Source organism: Phasianus colchicus, chromosome 7 (assembly GCF_987193195.1).
Source record: "Phasianus colchicus chromosome 7, bPhaCol1.hap1.1, whole genome shotgun sequence".
Taxonomy (NCBI): Eukaryota; Metazoa; Chordata; class Aves; order Galliformes; family Phasianidae; genus Phasianus; species Phasianus colchicus.
In genome coordinates, this window is record NC_143442.1 from 18,636,577 (window position 1) to 18,653,063 (window position 16,487).

General features: G+C 36.3%; 1 protein-coding gene and 1 long non-coding RNA gene across 2 annotated transcripts in view; one reads left to right on the plus strand and one right to left on the minus strand.

Annotated features, from left to right (window-relative positions):
* The window catches only part of LOC116232884 (uncharacterized), a 33,695-nt gene that overhangs the window by 12,928 nt on the left and 4,280 nt on the right, over nucleotides 1-16,487 (plus strand). Inside the window, exons 13-31 of the mRNA XM_090144006.1 lie at nucleotides 380-448; nucleotides 2,837-2,905; nucleotides 3,345-3,413; nucleotides 3,505-3,573; nucleotides 4,711-4,779; nucleotides 5,017-5,088; nucleotides 5,615-5,683; nucleotides 6,912-6,983; nucleotides 7,903-7,971; nucleotides 8,374-8,442; nucleotides 9,693-9,761; nucleotides 10,833-10,901; nucleotides 11,566-11,634; nucleotides 12,985-13,053; nucleotides 13,730-13,798; nucleotides 14,627-14,707; nucleotides 15,345-15,380; nucleotides 15,692-15,728; nucleotides 15,859-16,416. Of these exons, the coding sequence (XP_090000132.1) occupies nucleotides 380-448; nucleotides 2,837-2,905; nucleotides 3,345-3,413; nucleotides 3,505-3,573; nucleotides 4,711-4,779; nucleotides 5,017-5,088; nucleotides 5,615-5,683; nucleotides 6,912-6,983; nucleotides 7,903-7,971; nucleotides 8,374-8,442; nucleotides 9,693-9,761; nucleotides 10,833-10,901; nucleotides 11,566-11,634; nucleotides 12,985-13,053; nucleotides 13,730-13,798; nucleotides 14,627-14,707; nucleotides 15,345-15,380; nucleotides 15,692-15,728; nucleotides 15,859-16,416 (1,753 nt within the window). The remainder of the gene's footprint in view (nucleotides 1-379; nucleotides 449-2,836; nucleotides 2,906-3,344; nucleotides 3,414-3,504; nucleotides 3,574-4,710; nucleotides 4,780-5,016; nucleotides 5,089-5,614; nucleotides 5,684-6,911; nucleotides 6,984-7,902; nucleotides 7,972-8,373; nucleotides 8,443-9,692; nucleotides 9,762-10,832; nucleotides 10,902-11,565; nucleotides 11,635-12,984; nucleotides 13,054-13,729; nucleotides 13,799-14,626; nucleotides 14,708-15,344; nucleotides 15,381-15,691; nucleotides 15,729-15,858; nucleotides 16,417-16,487) is intronic.
* Nucleotides 5,080-16,206, minus strand: LOC149917250 (uncharacterized). Its single transcript, XR_016468263.1, has 5 exons — nucleotides 16,128-16,206; nucleotides 9,597-9,724; nucleotides 8,390-8,478; nucleotides 6,000-6,159; nucleotides 5,080-5,163 (listed from the first exon to the last, which is right to left on the minus strand). It is a non-coding gene; the product is annotated as an uncharacterized LOC149917250 (long non-coding RNA).

Consider the following 16,487-nt stretch of genomic DNA (forward strand, 5'->3'; position numbering starts at 1 on the left):
CTAAATTTCATTCTGCATGGACTTCAATGCATTCTCCTTCTCTCGTGATTATACTGATACATTAATAAGGATTAGTAACAATTTGGAATCTAAAGTTTAGAGAGTAAAAACTTTAGAAATATAAGAAAAAGGAATTACTACTACATACTCTGTGATTAATAAGTAACTAGAAAAGTAATACTGTCTGCCTTGTTATTGCTGCAGGCCAAAATGCTCATCACTGATTCATTGTGAATATCATATTACTATCTTATTTTTAACAGGTTATAACTACATACAAACATCTAAAGATATGCTTACAGCCTGCAATGACATAGAATGTGCTGCTGTTGATTTGCCTGATTAACACATTTTGGACCATTTTATATTATGTTAACAGGGGCCTCAAGGACCACAAGGTGTACAAGGAGAACGAGGTTTACCAGGAGAAGGACTTCCAGGAGCAAAGGTACTGCAGTTGAAATGTTTAAGGAGCAGAGCATCATCATTACATGAGTACATGCCAAAACAAGTTCACAGCAGACAAGAGAACCTGATAAATTAGCCTTTAAATTAATAATAAAATATGGCTTCAATTAAAATATCAGAATTCAGTTGGTCCAAACAAAATATCTAGGCAGAGGTATCAGCTTTAGAGGTCCAAGAGGCTATTTAATTTCCCTGAAACTTTATTTGCAGAACCTAAGCTATAATTGTAAAAGAGTTTCTAGTATGTGACATAACATGAATTGTTATAAAAGTGCTTCCTTAAATGAAAATTTTGCTTTTTGGTTGTTTTTTTTCCTACATCCTTATATACAGGGACCCTTGCTCTCACTAATGACAGGCTACTAAGCTCAATAAATACCTCAGCCACTGGCTAATGCGTTTTAGCAAATGGCTGGATTCAGTTTGTGGGTAAAGAAAACTGCTGTTGCTGTTTTTCAGATACAGTGGAAGGTAATGACAGTAGTAGTTGCACTTACATGGATGGACACTAGATACACTGAGAGCTCCTTTTGCTGTCTGCTGAAAAACAGCTCTCAGTCTTGGCTGTCGTTTTGACTTTTGGTTACAAGTGGCATGGCTGTTGTGAAACAGACACTCTCCAAGTCCTTCTACGTGGCTTTGACTTGAGTAATACTTCTTCAAATGGAACTAATTTCTTAACTGTTTCCCTAGGAAATGCTCTGGTTGAGTGTTTATTATAGTAAAAAAAAAAAATTATTCTAAAGTAGTAAACTTCACTACATTGTACAAAAGCCTTCTGGTGAGCTTCTTAACACTAACAAGGTGGTGAGTTCTTACATTTTAACATAGATTTAAGTGTTAAGAGATACAGCCTCAACCCTACAAAGCAAGGAGTTCCTTTCTCTTGTACATCTGTGCTATAGGTCCACTCATTTTTATTCATCCACCAAATCAATTTTGGTTGGGAAAATAATAACAAATCTGTTACATAGATGCAGGCATCAATTGTTCCCTTACTAAGTGTCTTACTGTTTTTGCTTTGCACACAATACTGTTCTCAGCTGGGTTAAAATTTGACTACTGCTGGCATCTCTTAAAATATGCAGTGCTTATTTTATGATGAATTATATAAATTGCCTTGTTGTTGATGGCTTATTTTCACTTAACAGATCTTATCCATGAAAACATAATTTGAAGAAAATATATTTAGAAATCACTGCATTGCTGCTGAAATATCAATTCATGTGGGAAGAAATAGTGCAACTAACAAGAAGTGCACAGCAACAATGCGCAGCGGGAACAATTATGGAATAATGCATAATCTTACTGAAACTATTGAGCACTTGAGATAAGCAGAATAAATTAGCCAAAGAGGAATTCTGCCAGTATTACTGGAACACTCTTTTTTGGAAAAAAGAAAAACCTACAGTTTTGACTGCCAAATCTGACCTGAAGACAAGCATGTATAAACAGAGTCTATACATGTATCTATAATTCTATTTATGGCTGCCAAGTCAGATCTACAGTTTAAAATGCATTTTAAGCAGGTGATTTCTTAACTTAAAGCAAATTGTACATTTGCTTTCTTTCAGCAGAATGTTTTTGCTAGAAACTCACAACACGGTTCAGTGAAATGAGAAAAAGTGTTCCAAACCATCAGGTTAAGGAATGTTCTTTTAAGCAAAAGTTCACGTGATGTTTTTTCAGTCTAAAGCAAAAAGGTTGAAACTGGTTGAAAGGGGGAGAAAAAGCCCAGCTGGGGCATAAGTTCATTGCCTTGGGTGATTCTGAGGCTATTTGCACAAGCTAACAATCTGTCTCTACATGTTGTATTAACAGAAATACAAGAAATCACTGTATTTTTTTCTTATTAATCTATGTTTTCCCAAAGACTGCTGTACTGTAAATGAATGTTTAGAAGGACAATTCTATGACAATGCAACTTGGTCTGGTCTTTAATTCTGGAAAAATTCTTAGAGCTAGATCCTCACTGCTACACTTGGATGAGAATAATCCATGAGAAATTAGAGGAATCAATTTAGACTCAGAACTCAGTCCTGCTGAGGTGATACTCAAATCACCTGTGGCTTTGCCATTGATTTGAAGGGAAGCAGAATAGGACCCAGAACAATCAAAGTGAGTAAAAAGATTTAAAAATAATTTTTTTTGAAAAAGCTTATTCAGCTCTTTCATCAATAATTTCAAACAGCAGAGCAAGCTCATTTGAAAAGATGATCTCTTTGATATCCTAGAAAACAAATCCAGGAACTACCTTCTGGTCCTTTTCATTTTGATTTTTGAGATGGCATAGCAAACAGTGTCTCTAGTTACTTCAGAGAGAACAGCTGTGTTTTTCCATAGCTAACGTACTATTTTTTTCATGTAGGGAGACCGTGGTTTTGATGGACCAAAAGGCCCTCGTGGACTTCCAGGCATCAGCATAAAAGGTGAAAAGGTGAGTAGTACATACACCAAGGGATTAGCAAAGTGCCAATAAATCTACACAATACAGCCTTGATATTCACTACAGACAGTGCAGTGAGGCAAGTCACTCAAAGACCCTAGACAACAAGGTATTTTGTGGACAAATTTATGCTCAGTAAATTCTCCTAACCTTTTTGAATGTATCTCAATTTGAACGTGTCTTCACTTCATTAAAATGAAAATATTAACAAAAAAACTGATTCTCTGCAAAAGTTGAGGTTTAGAATGGGAAAAAAATGACCACCAGTTGTTAGCAGCAACAGAATCAGGGGGGAATAAGTGCATATATGTAAGAGATAAGGTCACATCCTCAGCTTTCCTGATTTAAGGAGTTAAGTCAATGTGATTATCATGGTAGCTGTCCCAGATCGTTTCTATTTTTATGCAACTAATCAACTGCACTTTGCCAGGGTGAATTTGGTCCACCTGGTTTACCTGGACCAATAGGATTACCTGGAATTGGAATTCAAGGAGAGAAGGTATGGTCTTCACTTTCCCCGCACTCCACAGCTAAATGTCTAATAACAGAATATAGTTTATTTTTAGTAACTAATTAGGTAATATTTTCAGGGAGTGGAAGGCCCCAAAGGACCACCGGGCTCTAGAGGGTTACCAGGACAGGGACTACCTGGACCAAAGGTTAGAGAATTTTTTGAAGTAAAAAGTCTTTCTTGTGTTCTCTGAATAAGAAGTGGTTTATCTCTATCTATATGCTTGTTGAAGGGCTCAACATCTAACTTAGTTGCAGGAAATTATTTTCTTTATTAACATAATTAAACTGTACAGCAGTCCCACTCCACTGAAAAGCCCTAATGAACCTATGGCATAGCTCTTTGTTTATGTTATGTCTTAGCTTGCCACAAAACCTTTTAAGGTACCAAATATCAGCCAGTAAACTACTTTTTCTGATATTTTTCCACAGCAAGAGAGGTCTGATCTGGTCTTGCAATTTCATCATGTTGTAGGCAGGTGCAGTAAATCAATTCCAAGAAGTTACTGCACTCAACATAAAAGAATATCAACATTTCAAGAATATCCTTTATTCTCAGTGCAGTGTTTATTTTCCAGGAGGAAAAAAAATATATATATAGCTTACAGATTAGCTGCCTTTTTAATTCTGCTGCCTGTTTTCTCACCTGATTTTGTGGATTTACTGTATCTAGGAGTTAAGAATGTTCCAAGATAAGATGGAGATTACCACTGCTAAAAGGAAAACTCACAGTAATCTAACCTTGACTAATTTGTACAATCCAGATCTGTTAATAGAAGAGTTCAACCTTGAAGGTTTGGAATGGAGATTTAGAATGATTTTCTGAAAAGAAGCATCAGATAAAGTTCTGAATGCCTGCAGGCTATTTAAGAATAGTATAAAGAACTGAAGGTGCAAAGTGGGTCTAAGGTCTGCACCAGGTAGAGCATTTTGGAACATCAAAGAGCATTGCCTCTTTCATCTGATTACACAGGGATGTGTTTTACTACTGGTATAAAGAAAGAGATGATGAACTGCTTGAGGAGATCAGGTATACTGCTGAATTATTGGTGGGAAACATTCATGGTAATGTATAATTACAGATTTACATCATTAATCATTTCCACCAGCAACTTTTTGGTGACAGCTCTAAAGGTGCCCAGGGATCTTGAGATTCTTAATCTTTGTGACCAAGTGTTTAACAAATTATACTAGAGGTAATATCACACTAATCTTTTCTTTAAATATAATGAATGAAGAATTTGCTTTGTATTTTTCCATTACAAAGCTCTTAATTTCTTCTTAAGGGTGAACAAGGCTTGCCAGGAGAGACTGGAGTGCCAGGAGAAAGAGGTATTGGAGAGCCTGGTTCTAAGGTATATTATTAATAGATGAATTCATTTATTTATTCATTTGAGTTTGAAAATCTGTGCTTCTTGAGTGTCCTTTCTGTAGGCATGTAAAAATAAGTCTAGAAATAGACTGAACAATTAGACATCTTTCCTTTTTTTGTAATACATGGGACTTGTCATTAGTTTAGTAGTTTTTTAAAAATACATTTACTTGATTCAGAATCTGAATTTAATAGTAAGACTTACTTTTATTGATGTCAGGGTGAGCCAGGCCTTTCAGGACTGGCAGGTCTGCCTGGCCTTCCAGGAGAAGATGGAGCCCCTGGACAAAAGGTTGGTTTATTTCTCTCTGCAGCCTACCTGCTTCCCTTCACATTCTTACTGTTCACTCTGTGCTGATATCCAAACCTAAAAGAGAGGATCTTCATGGACAAGGGGAAAAGTAGCACATTAAAAAAAAATTTCAATTTTAGGGGTGCTAGCAGTTGTGTTATCTTATTTACAGTTGGCTTTTTTCAACCCACCAAATTCCCTGCTTAGAAGGAAGACCACGAAAGTGGCAACATTTAGTAGCTTTCTGATGATGAATGGGAAACTCCATGTATTTTTACATTATGTACTCAGAGTGTTAATCATTAATTAGGAAATATGCTACTTCATGCATTCCCACCCAGAGTTTTACAATAGTTGCTTTTGAATATGGGAAGAAAATCCTGAGCCCACTGAATCAGCGAGAGTTATCCCAGTGACTTTAAAAAGTCTATGATTTTAATGAGCTTATTCAAGTAATTATAGAGTTGATCTTGCACTATTGTCTGTGTGGTTCTCTGAAATAGTGCTTTGATTTTATTCATTCCAGGGTGAACCAGGATTACCTGGTCTTAGAGGTCCTGAAGGTGCTCCAGGCATTGGAATACAGGGGGAGAAGGTAAGAACCTTATACTAAAGGAATCACTCTAAAAGGAAACATTCTAAAGCTCTAGGAGTAGAATTGTCCAAATCTTTTCTTCCAATGTAAGCAATTAAAAAATAAATCTCAAGAAATAGGTTAATTTTTTTTATAGAAGTGGCTAGCTGTAGAGTTTGTTTCAGCCTGAAACAACAACTTCTAAAATATTGAAGTTAATAAAATACTATCCAGAACACCATTTTCATAATTTTTTTTAATTAACAGTAAAACTCTTCAGTGGCTCTGTACCTATTATAATGCTTTGTACAAGAATCACACAAAGAGGTAGGTTTACCGTTGTTGGGTCTACTGCTTTTCTTAGTAAGAATAACTGGCGAGACTCTCTGGGTTTTGCCTCTTGTACTGGTCTTATGTACTGATCAATAAATAGAGAAGTAATCCTGGTTTCTCATGTCAGCATCTTTATCCTGAGAAATCTGTCATTGTCCAAAACACTAGACAAAACAGAATAAATATCACAGAAGGAAAATAAACATATTAAGTATTGTAATTGCAAAGAGCCAGAAATGCTAAAAACAGCTCAGGAAGAAAAAAAATCAAGACATCTCTTTTCAGAATACTTAGGTAGGGAATACATACAGATGTCATGTACTGGTAAATACATGTATCAATGAAATTAATGACTGTTTGAACATTTCAGAGTGACTGAACTCATAGTCCTCTCATTTTTGTTGTAACTATTACAGCTTAATAATGATTAAAGCAATTTAGCACTTAAACTTAAACTATGTATTCTTGGCTTTTTCTGACTGAAACCATAAGCTGATAAGTTAGAGAGGGCATAGTGGCCTTTTTTAATGCAAAAAAAAAAAAAAGTACCTTCAAGTAAATCGATTTTTGTTTTGATTAGTTCTCTTGAACAATATTTTTTCCATGTAATTACTCAATTTTTCAGCTGCAAGGGTATATATGATCTGTAAGACTTTTGGGTTTTCTTTTTCTTTGTAATATTCATGGTTAATTCAGTTAATTTAATTTCAGTTGGAATCTATTTGGTTTTAACTTTACAAATCCCAAACTGGACAATTATTGAGCAGAATTAACTGGCTTGTCAATGAAAGCTATAGGAAGAGCCCATGTGTACCATCTGCAATATAGAACTTCATCATGTTTCACAGATATTTACAATTTCAGATAACTCTCTTAATATTTTGGTATGTGTGACATATCTTCTCTGTTTCTGTAGGGAGATCAAGGTCAGAGAGGAATGCGTGGATTAACAGGACCAACAGGAGTGCCTGGGCCTGCAGGAGCTAAAGTATGTTCATTATCACACTGTGTGTGTAAAACAATCCTCCAGAACTGTGCTTTATCCTAGATTTCAGAAATAACCTGTGTGAAATGAACTTCTCAAAAAATAACTACCAAAAAAACCCAAGTTCAGCTAAGGTTTTCCTAAGCAAGACATACCACAATCATTATAAACATCCAGAAGCATTCTTTAAAAACTTTGTATTCACTGTGTTGCTTTCTTTAGAAGGGAAGAATTGACTTGAAAAAAAAGTTAGAGGATAATAATAGTGGCATTCTATGCTGAAATATTTGGGAAGACAATACAGTGTGTGGCATGCACACATGGACCACAACTTCATTTTCCCTTACACTGATCAGACTCACAGCTGATATTCTTTCACTGATTTGTAGTTTGAATTCTCACTGAAAGTGAGAGGAAAGGCTACCCCAAGTTTATCTTCCAGTTTCTTAAGTCTTTTGCTATTAATTCATACAACAGTATTTCAGCATAAGATATAAAAAAAAAATCAAAAGAGGTAACAAAGTACAATGAGAGGACTATCTGGGAAAAAACAATCTGTTGTGACAGAAAAAATGCATTTTTTTCTTGTATAGCTACACAGCTGGGCAGGAGGCTTTGAGTGCTGGGTGTGCTGGGCTGAGTCTAGAATATACTAAGAAAAGAATTTCTAGTAATACATATTTATTCAGGGACTGAGAGAAATATCATTTCCATTGAGATATCAAAACTATACAGATTATCAGTTCTTCAATGGTTAGATTTTAATTAATATAAATTTAATATAAATAAAACAGAATATAAATAAAATAAAACTTCTAACAGAATTTGAATGAAGTATGCACAAATCTTTTCTCCAAGAGATGCTTGTGCTACTTTCAGAGAAAAAAACAGCACTGTTTTCACTCTCCTTCCTTCACTGCAGGGAGAGCCTGGTGTACCAGGACGTCTTGGAATGCCAGGCCCTCCTGGAAGAGCTGTGCCTGGACCAAAGGTAATATCTTCCAAGTATTCATAAATCCTAGTACTTCCTACTACTTTTAAACACAATGTGAAAACTATGAAGTAGGCCATGCTACTATTCATGTAAATTATTTCAGCCATAAGAGGTTACATAAAACTTATTTCCTATCAATAGAGTTATGGATTGTATCCATTCTAGTTACCACCATGGCCTGGTATTAACTATTTGCCAGCTTGAGGTGTAGGCTATGTATGTTCTTGTCTTTGTCTTTGAGAGCCTTAGTATCAAAATACTTCTATTTCTTCTGCTCTTAGTGTTTATCTTAAATACCTGCATTTATATATATTTTATATATAGCAAAATTTTTTTAAAGAATCACTAGTTGGTATTTAATAATATACACAACTAGAGTACATGTTTTCTTCATTGCAGGGTGACATTGGCCTACCTGGTCTTGCTGGACCAATTGGAGAACCAGGTTTTGGGCTCCCTGGGGCAAAGGTAGCTCCTGAATTGATGAACTAATTTCTGATAGAGCTGTTAAAAAAAAAAAGGCAAGATTTTAGTGAAGCAACAGCCTATCACTGAGGGAGGCAAGGTGTTACACAACAGTTATTGTATATATTGTATTACATTGGTATAGTATAAGGATTTGCAGAGTTAGATTCATGGACAGTCAACCTTTCAGACTCCATGAATCATAAGCTTTCAGATGGCACAGAACCAGGAAAAAAAACTTGCTTTTAAATTACAGTGAGTGAATATAGTGAGAGCACATGATTTATGTGCTTACAACAGCATATCTGTTAAACACATCTCTTTTCTGAACAATTTTTTTAGATAAACTGCTTCATTTCTAAGTATGGCACAAGGTAATACAAAAGTTCCAAACAGATATCAGGACATGAGCCAATCCAGTCATGTGAGAAGAGGTTCCTTAAGTAGTGAAAGAACATGAAAGAGTAGCTAATCTCTAAGGACTTCTCTCTAGCATTTTTATAGTACTGTCTCAGTGTTAGATTCAACTTTTGTCAAATGCGCTTAATTAAAGCCTTAGGAAAATTCTTGAGTATAGACCCTGCCCCTTGTTCTTTGACTGACCTTAAGCCCTCAAAACTCCTGAATTTTGGCTGCTCTCAGCATTTTTCCATTAATAAGTTCGTTTTTGTTTGCTATCAGTATTTGTGCTTTTGTTTCACTGTCAGATATCTGTACCAAGCTGTACAGGGTGAAACCTTCTACGGTTTCATTTTTTTATAAAATTTCTGCATGGACAGAAATTTTCTTGGCATTGTTATGCATACCCATATTTTGGGCAGCTGCAGAGACAAACACAATCATCCACCCATATCATCCATTCAGGTGCAATTCAGAGCAGCTTTTGGCTGTGTGTCAGAATGGATTTTTGCATTCAAAACTAGAATAATAGTAATTTTGATAAGAAAATAATGCAACTGAAGCCATTCCTTATTAAATGTAAATCATAATAACAGTGGACAGAGCTCTAAAAAAGATTCAGATTACTGACTTAGAAGTGAAAGGTCTCGTATGTCCTCAGCGCTATTAAATATTCCAGTTTTAATCTGGTATTGTCTAGTACTGATAACCTACAATAATTTACAGTAATATACATGCGTAGATAACAATCAACTTACAGTCTCTCTGATAAAGAAATTTCATGCTCATGGAATATTTCCTGCTAGCTATTGCATTGGCGGTCCTCTCATCTGTGTTTTTCCTGCTTTTGTCAGGGTGACCGAGGCCTTCCAGGACTCCCTGGGCCCTATGGGGCGAAAGGAGATGGTTACCCCGGTCCACCTGTAAGTTTACACGTTTCTTTTTAATGTGAAATGGGAACAGATAGGTAAAACAAAGTGATTAGCCTCCACAGCTGACATGCCAGGAAAGGTTTGCTTGTATTTTAGGCTTTTCGACTATGGTAATGCATTTTAGCATGGAAGGAAAAAAGAAATCTTCCTCTGTATTAGTCCAACACCTTACAAGTCCCTGACTCCTCCTAATTACACAATGCAACATATTCCAATAGGAGAATTTTTTTTATAGTATTACTGAGGTTTCAATCAGTTCCTTCAAAATCTTAATGTAGGTTACTGTCTTCTGCCCAGCCACCCAGAATTTTAAGCCCAAACAGACAAACATAGTCCAGCTGAACAGCTGTGTCCACATACACAGGTATGAACTCTGGATGACCTATCAATCTTCCAGAACTACTGAAAAAGCAGCAACTGTCCAGAGTCAGAAGAGCAATCTGTCTTCAGTTCTATTCATTGGGCTGCTGAGGGTGGCACAAGGAACTGGCTAACCTAATTCACAGCCAGAAGTCTGTACAGGTAGACAGGAAAAACATCTGCAAAAAACGATACAAAGAGAAAAAGCTCTCTATTTTTCCCCCTCAAGAGAGCATACATATGCAGTATTCGCCCCACATAGCCTGTTCTGCCAGTCCTGGCTTTGTCATGCTGGTCAGAGTCAGGGGAGTTTGGTTACATACTAGCATTTATTTGTGCTAAAGACAACTATATAAATGCATACAAACATTAGGAGTAAAAATTAATGAACATCAAAGCAGAAATTTGAAGCTGAAGATTTATAATACTACTTGATATTTCAGTGCAATCCAATCCTATAATTATTTTTGCACCAACCACTCGGGATCAGACTCCTCCTGACACATGCAGGTCTCTTGCTTGAGGTAGAACACACATACAACCACCACTGACACAACTTCTGCCTTATCTGAGTGGAATTTAACCACAGACGGCAGTGACCCCACAAAGAGTCAGCATATTCAAGCCATATTGTTAACAAAAGCATGTAGTCAGCACAGCTTGAAATAAAATTAATATTCTATCTCTGCACACAATTTTCAGGGCTTGCCAGGCCTTCCTGGGCTTCCTGGTGAGCAAGGCCCTGAGGGAGTTGGACTACCGGGACCTAAGGTACAGATATTAACTGCAAGAAAAGTAAACGTATGCATATACTCCAAGTACATTATAGTTCCTACCCATAGATCACAGGCAGATTGTATTTTTCATGTAGCTTTAATTTGCCAGTAAATAAAAGGTAGATCCCATAGAAGATCTTCAAGCTTCAGTTCAGAACTCATCTTGATGCTGATTGCAGGCTTACTTGAATACAGGTAATTGATAGATGACTGCAACTATTTAAACATGCCACGTCTCTTAAAAGAATGTACATCTTTTTTCACTCTCATCAATCTGCTAACTGTCTGAAGGCACTAACAAGAAAAGTATGCTAGAGATATGCCAGTGTGAACACAGTCTGACAGGCAGGAAAGCAAAAAGATTTTTGTTGACTTGCAGGAATTGGTGTTTATTTTGTGATATAGGAATTGTAATGCCTCTCTAACTATTGCATAACTGACCGTGCATGTCTTGATATGCTTAGACTGCTAGCCACTGATTAAACCCCAATATCCTTATTCTGCCTGCAGTATTCATGGTTTAGCACTATTTATATTTACAATGATCTGTTCAACAATTTTCCTTGCTTTATCCTGTTTGAGTACAGCAGATGCTGTTAATTCTAGAGACAAATCAAACTTTGTATTCACTACTTATTTTTTAAAGTATCCGTTTTCAGGGTGTTCCTGGTAGTAGAGGACCAGTTGGTCTCCCAGGTCCCCCAGGAGAAGGTCTGCCAGGACCAAAAGTAAGCCATTTAAACACATCTTTTATCTTCTATTTTCTAGAAAAGAAAAATAAAGTATAAAAATGTGTGATCATGCAGATATGTATGTTTTGTATTCACACTACACTAGAAACAAGCAATCCGACAGGTAACTAAGAAATACAGTGTCTTCATTTTGTAGAAGATCAGAAACACTTCTGCTAGCCAGCCTTAAACCATGGCCTTTTTCCTACTGCAGGAGAGGAATTACAGGGTGATAATCTTGCACAAAGATCAGCAACAAAATATTTAGCTCCTGCAGACAGTAGCTCCAATTTGGTAGCAAACACTACTTCTAGCATTTGTCCTGACCTAGGATTACTGGTCTGGCAAGCACTTATCAGTGCCTATCCTTTATTTAAAGCTACAGGCAAACTGCTGAGCTATTCTTCCCTCCCCCCCTCTTTTTTCCCCCCACTCAATAAAGTAAATCAATAATATTCTAATGTAAACATAATTAGAATATATACCATGATAAATGCCTGGAAATGAACAATTTTCCTTACAAAATGGATTTTTTTTGCTTCTACAACTCAATTTCAGACGTCTATTAATACAAAAGAACTGTTTTCAAATGTGAACATTAATGTAAAAGAACTAAACCATGACAAAAGTAAGGATTTTGCAACATAATGTATCACATGTATAGTGTGGCTTTGTTCCCCACCCAGGTGGCTAGGTGCATGACTAAGCAGTGGGGAAAGCACTGATCCCACCTGTGCTTCACTATACAAATAATCCTTACAAATGGAAGAAACTGAGAGCTTCACACACAGATACTAGAATAGCAATATAGGTATAAAATTAATATTGTAATGTCTGTGTTTTGATTACTTCCTATGAAAAACTTAAACTCTAATATTTTCTCTAGAGTTCTTTTAAGAGCCAGCTTGTAGATTAGCAGCAAGAGATTATTTGCAGTGCCACATTCTTATGTGTCTCTACAAGTCTTACTGTGTAAGCTTAGCAGTGATGAATGATAGCACAGCATTTAGGAAATAATAAACCTCTCTTAAGTCTTAATTCAATGACACTCCCACCAACACAATCCATCCTTTAGTACAACAATCATCTCTGTCAGCAAGTGATTTAAGATCACTGGCTGTAAAGTCCTGAGTGACTTTTTTTTGAAGGATCAACTGGATTTGAATAATATGATAAAAGATTAAAAAAAATAATAATTGTCAGCCAGAGCAATCTTATCCTTATCCTACTTTCAAAAAGATACTGAATGTGGCAGAGGAATGACAGGAAATTAAGCAGCCATACAACAATATGTTGTGCATTTTCATTATGAGTAGTGAATTTAACACATGCAGGGTTTCTTTCTAGGGAGCCACAGGACGCCCGGGGCTGCCTGGCCCTTTGGGACCTCCTGGTGAAGGCATTCAAGGAATTAAGGTAAGATGACTCTGTGTTGAGCGTTCAATCTGACTATCACAGTATTTAGGAATTAAGAAACAAATCTCACATTGTTGTTTCTTATATGATAAGAGAGCCAGAGGTTGGACAATGAGAAAGTTAATATGAGCATCTACAAATTGTTCTGTATCTGCTGCTGTTAACAACAAAAAGCCCAAGGGTATATGGACTGAGGAAGGAGGAATTTTCAGAGAAAGACTCTCAGAATGAGCCAAAATGAAAAATAACATTCCTTTTTTCTCAGTCTCTCATGCCCATGTAAATACCTTGAAATAGTTACATGAATTACCACCTATGGTAGAAGAATATTCTTCATCCTGGACTTGGGTGTATTATCCCGTTTTCCCCTTATTTTGTACTTTCACATGAAACATATTAAAGAGATGCAAGAGACAGAAGAAAGAAAGGAGGAGTGAGAAGGAGCAAAGTAGGTTGTTAAGAGGGAACAGGAGAACTAGAGAACAAGCAGTTTTCAAATATAATCTTAGTAAGCATACTACTGAAGTATTTGAGAAATATAAGCAAGCCATTACAGTGCCTCAAGTGTATCAAGATAGTTGTTAAAATCCAGCTGAAACACTTTGCTTAAACATTAATTTTGAATGTATAATGAATGACTACAAAGGGTTAACATCACTACCTGGATTATCATTAGGGGGAACCGGGAATTCAAGGAATGCCAGGACCACGAGGCCCCCCTGGAGAAGGGCTTTTGGGACAGAAGGTATGATATCGAAATCAGAGAGAATGCCTGAGACTCAAATCAACGTACTGAAAATGCTCAGTCTGCTCAGCTCTCACTGAAGATATGAATTCTTTGAAAATGGGATCAGGATTGAGTAAAACTTCAGCCTTTCACATGGTCCTTCTAATGTTTTACAGCAGCATATCTCTCTGCATTCAAATTTTAGTATCATACGAGGCTTATCTTCTAGAGCAGTTAGAAGAAATACAGATATTGTTTTTAACATTGTTGCCTTTCATTTACCCACAGTTATGCAAAATTTCAGGAGTACATCAGTACTAAAAGAAAGGTGTGTTGAAATCAGTTTCTGGATGCGATCGCATCAGTTCGTAAAGGATATGCAAACTCCCACAGCCTAATGGAAATCAAATCAAAAGGCACTATTTCCTTTGTTTGCTATTCTGAACACCTTTCCTAGGCCAAAAGGTTTCTCAGAATGTTTCCATCACCCAATCCAAATCCACCTGGTCCCTTCTACTCAGTTTCCCTACTGTTATCTTATTTTCCTCAAACACATTCACCTTCATCATGCAGTATTCCAAGAAACATCCCTGTCTCCATATACTTGTTTGGGATGGTTCATTTTTCAAACTGCTTGAGCTATTTTTCTCCATAGAAATACTTAATAGTACAAATTATTCACAAAAATTCACAGATACAAATTCATTTAAGTGATCTCTAATGAACATTTCTAACTCTTGTCAGAAGCTGAAGGTGAATTCAACAAAAGTAGCTAGAAATAAATGTGAAGAAATGTAATAAAAATTGACTTACATTTTCTGTCTGCTTATCTACACAACTTCGAAGGGAGATCGAGGAGCAATAGGTGAAAAAGGGAAAAAAGGAGAAAAGGGCAATGTGGGTGATCCTGGTTTATCTGGAGAACCTGTGAGTAACTCAGTTTTATCACATCTGTTTTCTTAAACTGCTTAATACTAAAGCTGGTGTGTGTTTTTCTTGCTATTTAACTGTTCATAATTCGAAATGCTTAAGAAATTGAAAATATGAAAATATTTAAAAGTATAAGGAAGACATTTCTGTGCTAAGTACCCCAATTTCAAAACACAGATGCAGGTTCCTTCTCAAGGCAGTGAAAGCCAACAGTCACGTTGTAAGAAGATAGGACTATGCAGTCCTATTATGTGGCTGCCAAGTAATGGTAGATCAGACTTACCATCAATGCTAATGAACGGACTTAAGAAGGAAAACTTGTAATTCCTGCTGGTTTCCAAAAGCTAGAAAACAAAATGTCCTCTTCTGTTCTGGCATTTGCATGCTATTCAGTATATGTAAACTGAAAATCAGTGATTCAACAGAAGACTTGAGGTCATCCACTACCCATAAAAGCCTTGCCACCTTAAAATGTTGCAGATATGGTGGGTACAAGCTAGTATCACAGGAGAACTATTTCTTCTTGCAAAAGTTCTTATTAGCTAAGTATTATTTTAATAATGGTACTGATGAAGTCGTACTCTGAGTTACAGTGTTACTAATTGCATACCTTAATTAATGATCATTGTTACAGGGCAAAACTGGACCAAAGGGAGAGCAAGGCCTAACAGTAAGCAAGTTTCATTGTTTAAAACCTGTTAGAATGTGATTATAAACAAAATACAAGGTACTATCAGTTGAAATCCTATGTAAGCTATTCCAAAAAGAGTTTTCTGTTAGTAATAACATTGACAGAAACCACTTAAAGGCTTATTCTCATCTATTTCATGCTGACAAGGAATTTAAAATTCCTGATGATTTTACGTATTCCTTTTCTACATCTTCTTTTACAGTTAGTAAACAAAAACTTTGATAGTGTCAAGTTTATACATCCTTTGAAAGAGACAAATGGTAAAATACTTTTAATTTTTTCATATCCAGAGAGAAGATATAATTAAATTAATTAAAGAGATATGTGGTACGTATTTAGGAATTTTTTTATTTCAGATTCTGCTTTTCTTCATAAAATTTGTATTTTCCTCCTTTCCAAAAGAACATCCAATAGTCATTGTGATCTGTTTTTTTTTTTTTTTATTTTTCCTTTTCAGGTTGTGGTATTAAATGTAAGGAAATTCCTATGGAACTTGTATTTGTGATTGACAGCTCTGAGAGCGTGGGACCAGAGAATTTTGAGATTATCAAAGATTTTGTAACTGCATTAGTAGACAGAGTTACTGTAGGCAGAAATGCTACCAGAATTGGCCTTGTACTGTACAGTCTAGAAGTTCGGCTAGAATTTGGTCTCAACAAGCATACAACTCGACAGGATGTTAAACAAGCAATTAGAAAAATGCAGTACATGGGAGAAGGCACTTACACAGGAACTGCTATCCGTAAAGCAACCCAGGAAGGGTTTTTAGGTGCTCGAACAGGAGTGCGCAAAGTAGCTGTTGTGCTCACCGATGGCCAAGCGGACAAGAGAGAAGCGGTGAAACTGGATGTTGTCGTTCGAGAGGCTCATGCAGCAAACATTGAAATGTATGCAATAGGAATTGTAAATACTTCCGATCCAACGCAGGCTGAGTTTGTGCATGAACTCAATCTGATCGCTTCAGATCCAGACAGAGAGCACATGTATCTCATCGATGACTTTAATACTCTCCCAGGTGCGTTTGCTGCAGTTTTATTCTGTGTTATATCAGGATAGAGGAAAAAATGCATTACGTTTGTGTAAACT